The 15,574-nt window shown below is 46.3% G+C and overlaps 1 protein-coding gene across 10 annotated transcripts in view; it reads right to left on the minus strand.

Annotated features, from left to right (window-relative positions):
• LOC119953289 (myosin-16) overlaps positions 1-15,574 on the minus strand; it is a 456,622-nt gene that overhangs the window by 52,235 nt on the left and 388,813 nt on the right. For all 10 annotated transcript variants that reach the window (XM_038777389.1, XM_038777388.1, XM_038777387.1 and 7 more), the window contains 2 exons: positions 2,832-2,964; positions 349-565 (listed from right to left, as the gene is read on the minus strand). In XM_038777389.1, coding sequence (XP_038633317.1) covers positions 349-565; positions 2,832-2,964 — 350 coding nt within the window. The remainder of the gene's footprint in view (positions 1-348; positions 566-2,831; positions 2,965-15,574) is intronic.

The following is a 15,574-nucleotide window of genomic DNA, read 5'->3' on the forward strand; positions in this document are numbered from 1 at the left end:
GGGCGCAACATGGCCGGCAGATTGCGCCCATCGCCTTTGTTTCCTTGATCCCTTTCCCAACTGTTCCTTGCAGTTAAGAGTGTTTAGCACAGGGCTAAATCGCTGGCTTTGAAAGCAGACCAAGCAGGCCAGCAGCACGGTTCAATTCCTGTACCAGCCTCCCCGAACAGGCCCCGGAATGTGGCGACGAGGGGCTTTTCACAGTAACTTCATTTGAAGCCTACTTGTGACAATAAGCGATTTTAATTTTTCATTTATTGTTAGCCCTGCCTGATATTTATGCGAACTCAAACCTGAGCAGTTAATATTTATTCCCGAATGCCGCTGCCTAATTTTCCAGGAAATTACCTTGGAGTGTTTTGTTCTCCCGCTTAAGCGAATCCAGTTGCTCAATCAGCTCTTCATAGGATGTCTTCAGCTTGAAGAGTTCGGTGGCGTATTGTCGGCACTCTTTCTGAGAGGATTCCAGTTCTGTCTGGATCTCCTCACACTTCTGCCGCCAGTCTGAGATCTGCTTATCAATCATTCGCTGCTTCTTGTCCAGAGTTGCACCTGCTGCATTAGCCTTTGAGGTGGATGGTGAAGTGAGGGGTGGGGGGAGGGGGGGGATGGATGGAATGCCAACAAAAAACAACAAAATAGGAAGACGGTGTGAGGAATTCAAATAAATTTAATATTCAGATAAATGCCCTGGGTTAGAGGGATCTTGGCATGAGGGTGGTTTTGCTTCTTGAACCTGCTCAGCATCAGTTCTTATTATTCAGATTACAGGTACTGGTTAAAGAAATTAGTTAGCTATTTTGCTCAGACAATGGGGTACAGTTTATACCTTGGGCTCAATTAGTGATCGGCTTGCAAAGAGCTCGTGTTTTAAGAACTGTCTTTCCCCCCCACATTTCTGCTCAAGCCTATTTTTTGTAGATTGTTGAAAATAAAACCACCCTCTCCACCCCTCCCGGTAAACAAATCCTCCTGTGTAATAAATTTTAACAAAGATTTTGAAGTCAGTTACATTCTAAATGCTTAAAATTTGCTTAGCTTTAAAATTCACCAAAATATATTTATTAATTTTTGGGATCTTGAAAAATGTTACTTCTAGATGGAGTTACAAGGCTGAATTTTAACTGAAGGAAAAACAGATCTAGGTGAGGTAGGAGTGGGGATAAGGGCCGGGATTCTTTGTTGCAAGTCCGCCCCACTACTGCTGCTCATGAGGACGGAGAATTTGGCCCGCGGACAAATCCACCATCTTTTAAAAAAATTAATTTACTGGTCGTCACTGGTTAGGCCAGCATTTATTGCACATCCCTAGTTGCCCTTCAGAAGGTGGTGGTGAGTTGCCTTCTTGAACCGCTGCAGTCCTTGAGGTTTTAGATACATCCACTGTGCTTTTAGGGAGGGAGTTCCAGGATGTTGCCCCAATGACAGTGAAGGAACAGCGATATATTTCCAAGTCAGGGTGGTGAGTGACTTGGAGGGGAACCTCCAGGTGGTGGGGTTCCCAGGTATCTGCTGCTCTTGTCTTTCTAGATGGTAGTGGTCATGGGTTTGGAACGTGCTGTCTGAGGAACCTTGGTCAACTACAGTAATGCACCTTGCAGATGGTATACATGGCTGCCACTGTTCGTCGGTGGTGCAGGGTTTGAATGTTTGTGGAAGGAGGAGCAATCAAGCGGGCTGCTTTGCACAGGGTGGTGTTGAACTTCTTGAGTGTTGTTGGAGCTGCACTCATCCAGGCAAATGGAGAGTATTCCGTTACACTCCTAACTTTTGCCTTGTAGATGGTAGCCAGGCTTTGGGGAGGGGGTCAGGAGGTGAATTACTCGCCGTAGGATTCCTAGCCTTTGACCTGCCCTGGCAGCCACAGTATTAATATGGCTAGTCCAGTTCAGTTTCTGATCAAAGGTAACCCCCATGATGTTGACAGTGGGAGATTCAGCGATGGTATTGCCATTGAATGTCAAGGGGCGATGGTTAGATCCTCTCTTGTCGGAGATGGTCATTGCCTGGCACTTGTGTGGCACGAATGTAACTTGCCATTGCAGTAGGACAAGAGAATCCCACTGCCGTAAACGGACGGAGAATCCCGCTCAAAGTCTCAGACTACCTCCAGCCCAAACTGCAGCTTTAACTGAAATCAGATGGCAGGTGGGCTACCCACCTGATAAAGGAGGCAAGTGCTGAAGTGCTGCTGAGTGAAGGTGGAGGAGGACTTGCCCCCTTTTTACAGCATTACCTGCCGTTAACCATGTAAAGGTTCTTGACAGGTCATGGAGAAGGTGTCTCAGGTATGTGGACAGGATTTGGGAGGGAGTGGGGGGGGGTGGGACGGGAAGAGGTTACAAGGGTCAGAGACTGAGGTCAGAGTGGGGGGAGGTAGTTGGAGGGTTGGAGGTGATGGGGCGGAGATGGAGGGGGTCAATGTTGGAGGTGGGGTCAGGGGTGTGGAGGCAGAATGGGGCGCTGAAGGTTCAGGAGGGGGCGGTCAGAAGTCAGGAAGGAGTCGGAAGTGGGGATGGTCGGAAGTGTTAGCCTGGGTCAGGGGATCGGAAGGGGGGGGGGGGGGTAGTGTCAAAACCCTCGAGTCTCTACAATAGTCACCCAGAAGTTGGAAGGGGTTTTAATCTGACAAACCTTTTCTTGGTAACCAGTGATGCAGCCCCATCAGAACTATCAGAAGTTTGCAATTTAAATCAAATTTTCGGATGCTTTCCAGAACAGGGCAACCCCCCCAGACGAAGTTTGCACTGCACTCCCCCCCCAAACCCCCCCCCCCCCCATCCCCCCATTCTCAGGTTAAGACAGGAGAGACGTAGACAGGAGACAAGCACCTTCTCCAGGTCAATGCTCAGCTCCTCCACCTCGACTTGCAGCCGCTGTTTGGTCTTCTCCAGGCTGGAACATTTGGCCTGCGCCGCCTCAACTGCTTCCTCGGCCTCCTGCAAACGAGAGCTCAGCTTCTTCCTGTTAGCAACCAGAGGTTAATCAAAAGACTTTTCAAAACTCTTCCAAGTCAATCCAGATTTTGTCCGTGTTAACAGGATGAGCAGAATATGCACCCGCGAACTGTTCCACACTGCTCAGATTCTCAGCCCTACCCCCTCTCCCCCTCAGGGATCCTGATTGGGTCCCAGTCACACTGGGAGGTGCTGACTGGCAAGGCCCTGCCACAGAGGAAGGCACTGGGGAAACGGTTGAAAAAAGAATTTGTGGCTGACTAAATTTACATGGCCATCATTCTTTGAAGCTTGAGCCCTAAACCGCAGCCCTAAGCCTGCGCTCTGGATGATGAGGGAGTGGCTGATAAAGATCCAGCACATTGCTAATGTATGGCCTGTTTTAGAAGCATAAGATATAGGAGCAGAATTAGGCCATTTGGTCCACCGAGCCTGCTCCGCCATTCGATCATGGCTGATATGTTGATATGTTCCTCACCCCCAATCTCCTGCCTTCTCCCGTAACCCCTGATTAATCAAGGAATTCCCTTATTAATTAAGAACACCAGATTTGTGCTTGAGGTGCTTTTACCTACAGGGCTACAGCCCAAGAGCATGAATGTGGAATTAGGCAGAATAGTTCTGTGGTGAATGTATTACTGCTACCATTCACCATTGTATTGCATTACATTGTATTGTATTATGTTGGTGCCCTTGTGGGCTCCGCCTATGGCTCCGTCCCCTCGGGGGAGGTATATAGATCTGCAGCCTGTAGGCGGCACTCAGTAGAAAGCAGTCGCAGGCAGGCACAGATCTAGCTGATTAAAACCACTGTTCACTTAAACTCTTCGTCTTGTGTGAATTGATGGTCGCATCAAGTTCTTTCTAACAACAAAAGAGCGAGGAGCAGAAGTGGGCAATTTATCCTCTCGAGCCTGCTCCACCGTTCAATATGATCATGGCTGATCTCATTATGGCCTCAATTCTACTGCCCTGCCCGTTCTCCATAACCCTTCAACCTGTTACTAATTAAAATATGTTGGTTGCAAAGGTTGCTTCATGAAATATGAAGTCCAAACTCTTCACGTGCTTGGGCCCTAAACTCTGGAATATCCTTCCTAGACACGTCTGCCTCTCTACCTCACTTTCCTCCTTTACAAAGCTGCTTAAAGTCTTCTCTCTTTGACCAAGCTTTTGGTCATCTGATCAAACATTCCCTTAAGTGGCTCAGTACCATATTTTGCTTTATAACGTTCGAGTGAAGCACCTTGGGACATTCGATTGCATCAAAGGTGCTACGTAAATTCAAGTTGTTGTTCAGAGCTCAAATCTAACCAGGGCACATGGGTCTCTTTCACTGGCAGTCACTAAGTGTTGTGGTAACTGTCTATCTAATACCCCCTCTGCAGTAGGAATGGAGTAGAGCGCATTCTCATTCAGCTACACTGACTGATCTCTCCCTTCGCAGGGGGATTTTCGCCATTTCCAATTCATCAAAGAGTTCCACATTATACCACTAGATGGTGCCCACAGGCCACTGAATGCGTGAAGAATTTGATTAAAACCAGCCAAGACCAAACTGCAGGATTACTGCTTTATTCATCGAGACTTCCTCAGCTCCTAATGATCCAAACAAAGATGCTACATTGCTCACATCCTTCATATCTATAAAGAGTGACATTTTCTAACTGTACCATAGCCCATAGATGTATTATTTCTATATTGTACCACACAGGAGATAAAAGGAGGAAAGGAATTTAATTAATAACTCAATAACTTAAGGAACAAAATAGTCTGGCAATTCTCGAGAGGGTATGTGGTTACAGCAGTCACAATTGTGCAGGATTTTGAATGTTGTTGAACTTGTTTGCTTCCTGCCAGCTGTAATATACACCGCTGTAAATTCCTGCAGTGCTTCTCCCTATTATTAAATAGAATGTGCAGTTTGTCTCATTATCAATGAAAATCTACTAATACAGCTTCACTTAACAGAGGAGTCTGTAATGTCCCTGTCCCCAGGCACCCTGTGTATGAGGCACTAAATAGGTGACAGAAGCCTCGTCAGGCTCTCCTGTGCCAGGAACCGATCTCCCAAAACAGCAGCATTGAATTCTGGATGGTGAGCTTGTGCAAGACCGTAGATCTATACTGTCGGAAGCTAGGTGGGATCTGCTGCTCACAGATAAAACCAGGCAGCACAGAAGGAGGCCATTCAGGCCCATTGTCCCTGTGATGGCTCTTTGCAAAGGCCACCCAATTCCTACCACTACGTTTGCGCTGTTTCTTCATAGGGCACATAGATAAAGCTAACAGTGGCTTATCTAGTGGTGCAGAATACAAAAGGATGAGGACGATGTTGCACTTGTGCAAGATCTTAAGTCCAGATGCTCCTGTGATGCTGCACGTGACTTTACGCTTCCCATTATACGAAGGATGCAGCAGCATTGGATAGAGAAGCAGAACAGGGTCACTTCACCATGGGTGAAAGGTTGCAGTTATGAAAAGAAAATGAGAAGCTGGGTCCCAAGCAGATTCAGGCTTGGCTGCAGAGGCCTATGTGATTACACAGAGGAAAATAATGACAGATCATTTCCTTCAGTGGGCAAGACAGTGATACAGAGGCAGAAATATGAGGTGATTGCCAATCGATTAAACAAAAAATTGATTAAAATGGAGCATGGTTAATATCCCTGCCCCAAACCACTGTTGAAAGAGATGCAAAATTCAAAATTGCAGAATTGTTATGCTGCAGAAGGAGGTCATTCGATCTATTGTGTCTGCACCGGCTCTACAAACGAGCAACTCACCTAGTTCCATTCTCTGCCTTCTCGTCCTGACCCTGCACATCCTCCTTCTTCAGATATCAGTCCAGCACCCACTTGACTGTCTCAATTGAACCTGTCTCCACCACACTGCCTGGCAGAACATTCCAAACCCCCAACCACTGACTGCATGAAAATGTTTTTCTTCTTTTACTTATTTCTTTAAGTCCGTGCCCTCGTCGATCTCGCTCCTTTTACGAGTGGGAACAATTTCTCTCCATTTCCTCTGTCCAGATTTTGAATATCTCTTATCAAATCTCCAACCAAATTCTTTATAATGGGAATTGGGCTAGGTGCTTCAAAAAGAGCAATAATAAAAGAGGTTTCAGGAGAGGGCAGGACTGCAATTAGACTTTGCTCGTGTAGCCGAGCAAAACGTATCAGTCCTGCCTGAATGGGATGTTTGGTCCATTTGAGGCCAATCTATGATTCAAAAACCTAGGGCAGAATTTAACGTTGCTCAGGCGGTCGTGCACCCAATCCGAAAGCATGTGAAATCGCATGTAAAGTTGCCAGTGCACATCTGACGTCATCGCGCACTGGTGCAATAGTTTGGTCAGTGGGCGTGCACGAGAGTCAGAAGTGCAGCCGCCAACAATCAAACGGCCAATTTAGCCCATTCGATTGGCCAGACAGCCTTTACGGAAAACATGTTCCTGGGCCAACCACATTCAGAAACACGTTTTGCACCCGCTTCCAGGCCCACTGAGTGCACTCACCTAATGGACATAATGAATGTCAGGAATTGTTATCTATTATATTTTATATTTGTTTCAGTATTGCTATTAAAAATCCTGGTTTAAGATACATACAGGCATATGTATATCTGCTAATGCTGTGCTTAAAGAGATGTTAAAGCGGGGTAATCATTGATTTTAACCATTTACTTATTTGAAATGTATCTAACGAAACACTGTTTTGATTTTGGAGATTCCCTGGGGTGCATGTAATTTATGAGGGATGGTGCTTAGTCCTCTATAAACAGGTTATGGGACATCATACTGGGAGGAGACCAAAGAATGCCTTATGATGTAATTAAGAGGAGGAGCCAGGTATGTCCGAAGTTTGTAATTTGCTGTAGGATTTTAGTCTGACAAGACAGGTCTTCAGCTGACTCCTGACAGGTTCTCTCCAATGTCTTTGCTCAGAGAAAAGAAAGTAATTTTATTTATGAGTGGCTTCTGAATTCTATTGGTTTGCTTAATTGGAATATATACATAGTTGCCGGTATAGGGAGTAAGTTAAAGTTTATCATTTTATTGAAGTGTTTCAACTGTTAACTGTACTTTATTGCTCAAGTGATTGATTCTGTGTTTAAATTAAAGTTTGTTTAACATAAAGGGTACTTATTGATCAGAGTCATTATTCCTGGGGCTAAATACCCTTTCCTCACAGTGTTACAAATTGTTGGGTTCTCACCCAGGTTCCTAACGATGGAAAATTCAGGCCATAAAGTTCAACAGCATTTTCACAGTGGCACCAGGGTCCCGGGTTCTCTTCTAGCCTTGGGTGACTGCGGGCGCGATTCTCCGCTCCCCACGCCGGGTGGGAGAATCGTGGGAGGGCCGGGCGACTCATGACTCATTTCACGCCCCCCTGGCACCCCCCGCGATTCTCCCAACCCCGCTCGGAAGAATCGGCGCTTGCCGTTTTTCACGGCGACCGGCGATTCTCCGACCCGGATGGGCTGAGCGGCCTACCGTTCGCGACCGTTTCACGACGGTGGCAACCACACCTGGTCGCTGCCGTCGTGAACATGGGCGCCAAAGGCCCGTTTGAAGCTTGTGGGGGGGGGGCGGAGAGGGGAGTGAGCACCACGGCCGTGCTCGGTAGGGGCTGGCGTCTCAAAGCTACGCACTCTTTCCCCTCCGCCGCCCCACAAGATCATCCACCACATCTTGCAGGGCAGCGGAGGGGAAGATGGCCACTGCGCATGCGCGGGTTTGGGCTGTCAGCTGTCGTGACGTCAGCCGCGCATGCGCGGGTTGGAGCCGGCCAACCTGCGCATGCGCGGCTGACGTCACTCAGGCGCGCCGGTCGCATCAAGGCCCGGCCGCTGAGAATAACAGAGCGCCGCTCCTAGCCCCCTGGGTGGGGGTGAATACAGTGAGAGGAGCGGCCTCCGAGGACATCGTGAAACTTGGCCGAGTTCACGACGGCCTTCCCGATTTTTCCCGGGAGCGGAGAATTCTGCCCTGCCTGTGTGGAATTTGCATGCTATCTTTGTATCTGCGTGGGGGAGCTTCAGTTTCATCCCACTGTCCAAAGATGTGCAGGTTAGGAGGATTGGCCATGATAAATTACCCGTCAGTGTCTAAAGATGTATAAGTTAGGTTACTCGGTTGTTGGGATAGGGAGGGGTACTGGACTTGGATGGAGTGCTCTTTCAGAGGATCGGTGCAGACTTGATTGGTCAAATGGCCTCCTTCTGTACTGTAGGGATTCTGTCAGGATTCTATGATTCTAAGAGCACCAGAATCAGGAGCAGAACAATGCTATTCTGCCTCTCCAGCCTTCTCTATCATTTGATACAATCATGGCTGATCTGACATTGGCCTCAGCACTGCTTCCCTGTTTAATAATAATAATCGTTTATTGTCACAAGTAGGCTTCAATGACGTTACTGCGAAAAGCCTCTAGTTGGCACATTTCAGCGCCTGTTCGGGGAAGCCAGTATGGGAACTGAACCCGCACTGCTGGCATTGTTCTGCATTGCAAGCCAGCTATTCAGCCCACTGTTGTTTGGTACCTTAACCCTGGACTCCCTGTCAATTAAAAGTCCATTGAACTCAGCCTTGAATATGGTCCAGCCTCCTCTGCTCTCACGGAAAGAGAATTGCACAGAGTAATGTGCCTCAGATAGAAATAATTCTTCTCAGCTCAGTCTTAAATGGGAGAGCTCACATTTCTAAACTGTTCTAGACTCCCCACAAAGAGAAACATCCTTTCAGCATCCACCCTGTCAAGTCCGTTCATTACAACATCAATGCAGGGGTGTGTGACATTGTCGTGGGAGCGAGAAGGGGCAATGCTCAATGAGGTCATGTGATACCAGCCCTGAGCTTGGAATTAACTTTTCCTTCACCCTTCCCATGATTTATTGATAATGTTGCAGGCTATGACATCCAATATGGTCTCCTCAATGGAAGCCATGGGTTCAGAAGAGGGTCACTGAGCACATCCTCCATCCAGCGCTGCTCACTTGCTCTATGTTATCTAGGCCTTGGCATGTTTCAAGTGTAAGGAACACAAGCAGTCAAAGTTATGTGCCAACCTGTTCATTTTGTATGCCAGTAAATGCATCTACAAGATGTGTTTGAAGATATGTCTTTCAGATTGCAAAGTGACAATTGTAACTGTATGCTGCATGAGGACCCCCTCATGCATCTGCTCCTGGCAGTTTCAGACAGTGGGACATCAGACCATGCTGACTTTCCCCATTCTGTAGCTTTGTACATGCCTGGGTTCATCTAGAAAGGATCACACTTGAGGCCTTCCGTACCCAGTGGGCACCATAGGGGCTGGAATGCGCATCAGCCCTGGGAACACAAATCTACTTCAATTTAATAAGTTTTCTTTAAAGTTTAGTTTAGTTTTGTCCCTTTAAGGGGCAGTTAATTTGTTCATTGGTTTATTTTTTTTAATGGCACTTAAAACATTAAGAACAAGGACTGAATGGAGGTCTTGGGGCGTAATGCCTGCTTCTAAGCTCGAAGGTCTGGGTTCAAAGCCAACTCCAGAACTTTATTTTTATTAATTCATGTGATTCATGCGGACATGGCTAGGCGAGCATTTATTGCACACCTTAATTACCCCTGAGGAGGTGCACACCCATAGTGCTCTTAGGGAGGGAATTCCAGGATTTTGCGAATGAAGGAATGGTGATATTGCCACGGTTTGATTTTACTGTTGTCATTTCCGATGCCGAGGCCGATGTCGGGTGGGCCATCCAGTTTCCTTCCTTACTGACTTCGATTTAGCAGTTCTGATACAACTGAGTGGCTTCCTAGACCATTTCAGAGGCAGTTCATTGGTAACCACATCGTGGTGGGTCTGGAGCCAGGTGTAGGCTAGGCCAAGTTACGATGGCAGATTTCTTTCCCTGAAGGACATTGTGGAGCAGATGCATTTTTACGACAATTGACAATGCTTTCTCGGTTATCATTACACTTTAAACTCCAGATTTTTTATTGAATTCTGCCGGAGAGGGATATGAAGACAGGTCCCCAGAGCATTACCTTGGCTTTCTGGATTACTTGTCTAATCAAAATACCACTATGCCACCGACTCCATCACTTGATGCTCAAGGAAGGTGCATTTATAATGTAGCCAAACACATAGCTTGCAAATCCTGCCAACATGCACTAATGGCAGGTGGTAAGAACAGGGGAGATCCCTGGTCAGCCAAGTGCTGAAAATAATTTGGAGCCTCTTCCATCACTATTCATAATTCCAGATTACAATATGCATTCAAACGTTTAGGTTGCCACAGCAACTCGGACCCTTTGGGGGCTGAATGGCTGGTGTGGATCAGATTGGTGTCAACAGAATGGATTATGCTGGGTCCATTGGTACTCTTGGGTCTTATCCCAACTGGCAGGCGTCATGGGCTGGAGTGCATCATCAGTCCTGTGAGTGTTTTTAAAATTTAATTTGCTAAGTTTCTGTCAAAGTTTTAAAAAATAAATTCAGAGTACCCAATTATTTTTTTTCCAATTAAGGAGCAATTTAGCGTGGCCAATCCGCCTACCAGGCACATCTTTGGGTTGTGGGGGTGAGATCCATGCAGACATCGGAAGAATGTGCAATCTCTACCTGGACAGTGACCCGGGGCCGTGATCGAACCCGGGCCCTCAGTGCCGTAGGCAGCAGTGCTAACCGCCGTGCCACCCTTTGTCAAAGCTTTTGATTTTTGTTACAGTACCCCTTTAATGGACTGTTAATTAATTAATTTGTTTAACTGTTATACTCAAATGATCATTAAAGATGGACTGCTGGTACACTGGGGTGTTGGTAGGAGGCAGAGATATATAATACTGCATTCTGTGAATAAACCGAATATCAAGAAAAGGATCTATGTCTAGTTTCATATTTCACCATCTGGCTTGGAATCTGTTTAATAAGGCTTTCATTGGGCTGGCTTTTTTGTACAGAAAATGCTTCTCCAGCTTTTCAAATCGCATAAATTATTGCACAGCAGATGAATGCATATCTCATATATCTGATCTGTGACCGTGTTAGCTCTTCAAATTGAACTATTTACCTTAATCGCATTCCTCTGTCATTTCTCCAAGTGCCTTTTATATGTATATTTTCAAATATTTACACAATTCCCTTTTAAATGATGTTTTAATCTGTTGTCTCAATAGATACTTGTAGTAAAGCTTCCATGTGCTAGTACCCAGCTCTGTGCAAACATTTCTCCCAACTTGGCCTCATTGCACTTTAATAACAAACTTGAACTGGACTCTCTTGCTCCTTCCTTTACCACTGATTACCGGCTATAAGCTTTGCTCCATTTATTCTCACTAAAGCTTTCATAATTTCGCACACCTCCCTCAGCTTCCAACTTAATCCTCAAAAGTAAAAAAAGATTCAAACTTTTGAGCCTTTCTTTACACCCTTTTATTCCTTAGACCATTTTTATGAATGCTTCCACAGTTTTTACATCCTTCCGATGACGGAGTGCCGAGATCAGCAAGCAACACTTAAACAACTTCCTGCTTATACTCAATGTCCCACATATAGAACCCAGAATCCCATTTGCCACTTTCTGGCCTTTTCTAACTGCGCCAACATATTTGATTTCCTAGATCTCGCTGTCCATCCAGGTGGTTAAGAACCCGTACCGTTAGGGCATTCCTTTCATTGTTCCATTCATCAAAACGTATTACTGTACTTCTAAGTCTCTGCACTGAATGCGTCTTGTATTTGCCCATTCCTTTGTCCTCCTGAACTCTTGCTCCCATTTTGCCAGCAGAAAGCATAAATAAATATTCCTCTGGTGCCCGGGTCTGAATCGTGCAGCGAAATGGTGACTCAAAAATATCCTCGCACACATCCAGTATTTAAAAATAGACAACCTTCTACCACCAACAATTCCTGTATTCTTGGTAGCTACCAGTTACTGGTGCATGTGATCTAGCTGGATTTTAAAAGGGCCTTTGAAATGGAGTCAGGGGAATGGATCATTAGCTGGCTTCAAGACAGAGAGCAGAGAGAGTGGGAGTAATGTGTAGTTATCCAGAATGCCAGAAGGTGGGAAGTGCTGGTCCATGGGGAACAATGCTGGGACCACAACTCATGATTTCGACTTTGGAATCAAAAATTCTTAAATTTGCAGTAATTGGGGGTGGGTGGGAAGGGATTATCATCAATACCGAGAAGGGATGCAACAAATCACAGCACATTAATGAGCCGGCAGAACAGGCAAGTAATTGGCAAATGATGCTACGAACACAAATAAATGCGAGGTGGTACACGTTGGTGTGAATAATAGGGATTCACTTGTGAGTGGGAAGGTGCAAGTTTCGTTAGAGGAAAACACCAATCATTAAAGGTCGTGACACAGGTTAACCATGCTTCATTTCTAAAAGGATAGAATGGACAAGTCAGGACGTTAGTGCCTCATCAATCAAATCTTAGTTGGACCGTGCATAATTGTGCGTGAACCCCCTGTCACATATAATAAAAAGGATACAGAAGGATACTGGAGAAGGTGCTACAAGGCTTGCAAGGATGATATGAGAAATGTGTGGGCGGTGGGCGTACATATCTGGAAAGGATCGAGGAAATAAGGATGAGGTGGTGACCTGATAGAAATCTTAAAGATTTTGATGGAGAGAATACAAAGAAAACATCATCTCTTGTCGGAAAGAACATAACTAGAGGCCGTCAATATAAGATAGCCAATAAATATAAGAGGGAATTCAATAGGGAATTCAGGAGAAGCTTCCTTCCCCAAAGATTACAAAGAATGTGGAACTTGCAACCACAGGGAGTAGTTGACGTGGATATATTATAGATGAGTTTGAGGCAAGGATTTGCAAACTATGGGTCATTATCTCAAATGTGGTCACAGAAATAGTGTGTGGGGGTCGCAAGCTCTCCCCCACCCCAACATAATGGTCAGGCAGTATCCAGCCCTGACATCATCCTGCTCGTCTCTCTGATTTCGGATGTTTTCCCTTCTCCTTGATTGTTTAAAAATGTTACCCTCAGGGCAGCAGCTGTATGCCAGCTCGGGTTGTCAGAGCCTCCAAACGACTCTCTGACCTGTGTGCAAGTGTGTTACGCAGACACGGGGAAAGCGTGCAAGCTCCACACAGACAGTCACCCAAGGTTGCAATTGAACCCGGGTCCCTGGCCACCAACTCAATGTGACTCATCTCACTTTGAAATCAATGATGTCAAGATAGCCTTTCGGAATCCTCAGTAATGATGAATGAAACTGTGAGCATCAATAGAATCCACTGCTGAAGCAGTTCAGATGAAGTAATAAATCGGTGAATACATAAAATAACAATGTTTGTACAAAGTCCTCTAAAACCAAAGATTTTCATATTTCTATGATGTATTTATTCTATGGTAATCTCAAACTTTTAAAGATTATATACTGAATGGTACTGCATTGCTTTATTGCTGTTTTGCTTTAGTTGGTGTTAATTGTTAAATGTTAAAATGGGGTCATGATTTAAGGGAAAGATAGACATAGAAGGGATAAGGAATACAATGATAGAGTTAGATAAGAAACATTTTCTTTTCTTTTTTAAAATAAATTTAGAGCACCCAATTCATTTTTTCAAATTAAGGGGCAATTTAGCGTGGCCAATCCACCTACCCTGCACATCTTTGTGTTGTGAGGGCGAAACCCACGCAAACACGGAGAGAATGTGCAAACTCCACACGGTCAGTGACCCAGAGCCGGGATCGAACCTGGGACCTCAGCGCCGTAAGGCAGCAGGGCTAACCCACTGCGCCACCGTGCTGCCCTGATAAGAAACATTTGGAGACACAGTCACCAGCACGGAGCCACTGGGCCAAATAGCCTGTTTGTGCACTATATATCCTAATTATGCATTATTCCTCATGGCTCATCTCTAATAGGACAACATATCAAACTCTTTCACCTCAGCAGCTTCCTTTTTGGCTTTCTACCTTCTTACGTCTGTACATTCAGCTTTCTGACTCCCTTAAATAGCTTCAGCCAGACAGATTATGATCTACAAGAAAGTCAAGGATATGGGGTGATAGGAAAGGGGAGTAAAGGTCACAGTCAGATCAGCGTGGATCTGATGGGATGGTGGAGCAGGCGTCACAAAAATCTGAATTGTTACGCTGCAGAAGGAGGCCATTTGGCCCATCCTGCCAGCACCAGTTCCTTGAATGAGAATTGCGACTTAGTGCCACTCTCTTGCCTTTTCCCCATAACCTTGCACAACAAATGCCCTCTTGAATACCTCGTTTGAATTTGCTTCCACCACATTTTGAGCCAGTGCATTCCAGACACGAAACACTTGCTGAGTGAAAAGTTTTTTTCTCACAACATATTTGCTTGAGGGGATAAACGGCCCAATGCTGCTCCTATGTTAGATGCTGCACCAATCATTACTGCAAAAGATGGCGTTCACATTTCACTTTTATCCACAGAAGTATAATAAGGGCAACTTCTCCACCTCACACGGGCAGGGCACCCCCACAGCCCTGAACTTGGCGTGGGCAAAATGCCAGCCTGGCACCTTGGTAGTGCCCCTGCCAGCGCCACCTGGGCACCCTGGCAATGTCAGAGGGGCATCTGGTTGCCACTGTCAGGGTGCCAGGCTGGCAGTTCCAAGGTTCCTGGGTGGCACCAGCAGTACAAGGGTGCCATCCTGCCCAGAGTCCAACCATCCTGGACCGCCGATCACCTGGAAGACTCCCCCGAAGTGCCACTCTGCCTGGTCCCCATTATGGCACGTGGCATGGCCAATAGATTCCAGGTGTCCTTTAGTTCTGGCGCGAGTAAGTTAAACGAGCATTCAAGCTCTTTAACTATGCGAGTCTGGGTCCTGTCCCATCTGATTAGAACTCGTGAGGCACAAGGACCATCGGGAATCCCGCGAGAGGCCTCGCCCGGGATCTTCCGCTGGTGTCCCTCTTGATGCCGGCTGGATGCAACTGGTAGATCGTGCCCTGCATTTATGAAATAAAAAGGCTTTGAGGGCAGTCAGTTTTTATTTTTAAAAAAACAAGAAACAGTTGTGAATGGAACTGCAAAGATGCAGTCACGAGCATCAGGAAGAGGTGGCAGCATCTCACATGAGACTGCCAGGCTGATGAGGGGTCCCATCACACAATGCTTATGTATCTATGGAGAAAGCAGGATTAGGCTATTGAGTTGCATGATCATGATGAATGGCGGAGCAGGCTCGAAGGGCCAAAAGGCCTCCTCCTGCTCCGATCTTTTATGCAACAAAGCAAACGTTGAAAGGGTGGCATCCACAGTGTAGATTTTGGTGCAGGACTGCACGCCATGGCAGGGGATATCCGCTCCATGGTTCAGCTCAGGACTCCCATGGTGCAGGGTTTCAACTGCATAGTGCAGGCACTGGTGGGAATCATGAATGTCTGTGCCAGAAGGCGGCGGGGCTTCAGGATCTCACACCAGCTGCCACTCTATACCATGGAGGAGCAAAGAGAAGATGATTAGCAAGACCATAGCCCAGGGCTCTCCATCCAGGAGACCCCAAGGGTGTCCAGCCCATCTGACACCTCTCTCCCTGTGAGCAACACAGCTTCAGCCTTGCACACGGAGGAAGGCGGCGCTGCTGCACGAAA

Source organism: Scyliorhinus canicula, chromosome 18, assembly GCF_902713615.1.
Source record: "Scyliorhinus canicula chromosome 18, sScyCan1.1, whole genome shotgun sequence".
Lineage (NCBI taxonomy): Eukaryota > Metazoa > Chordata > Chondrichthyes > Carcharhiniformes > Scyliorhinidae > Scyliorhinus > Scyliorhinus canicula.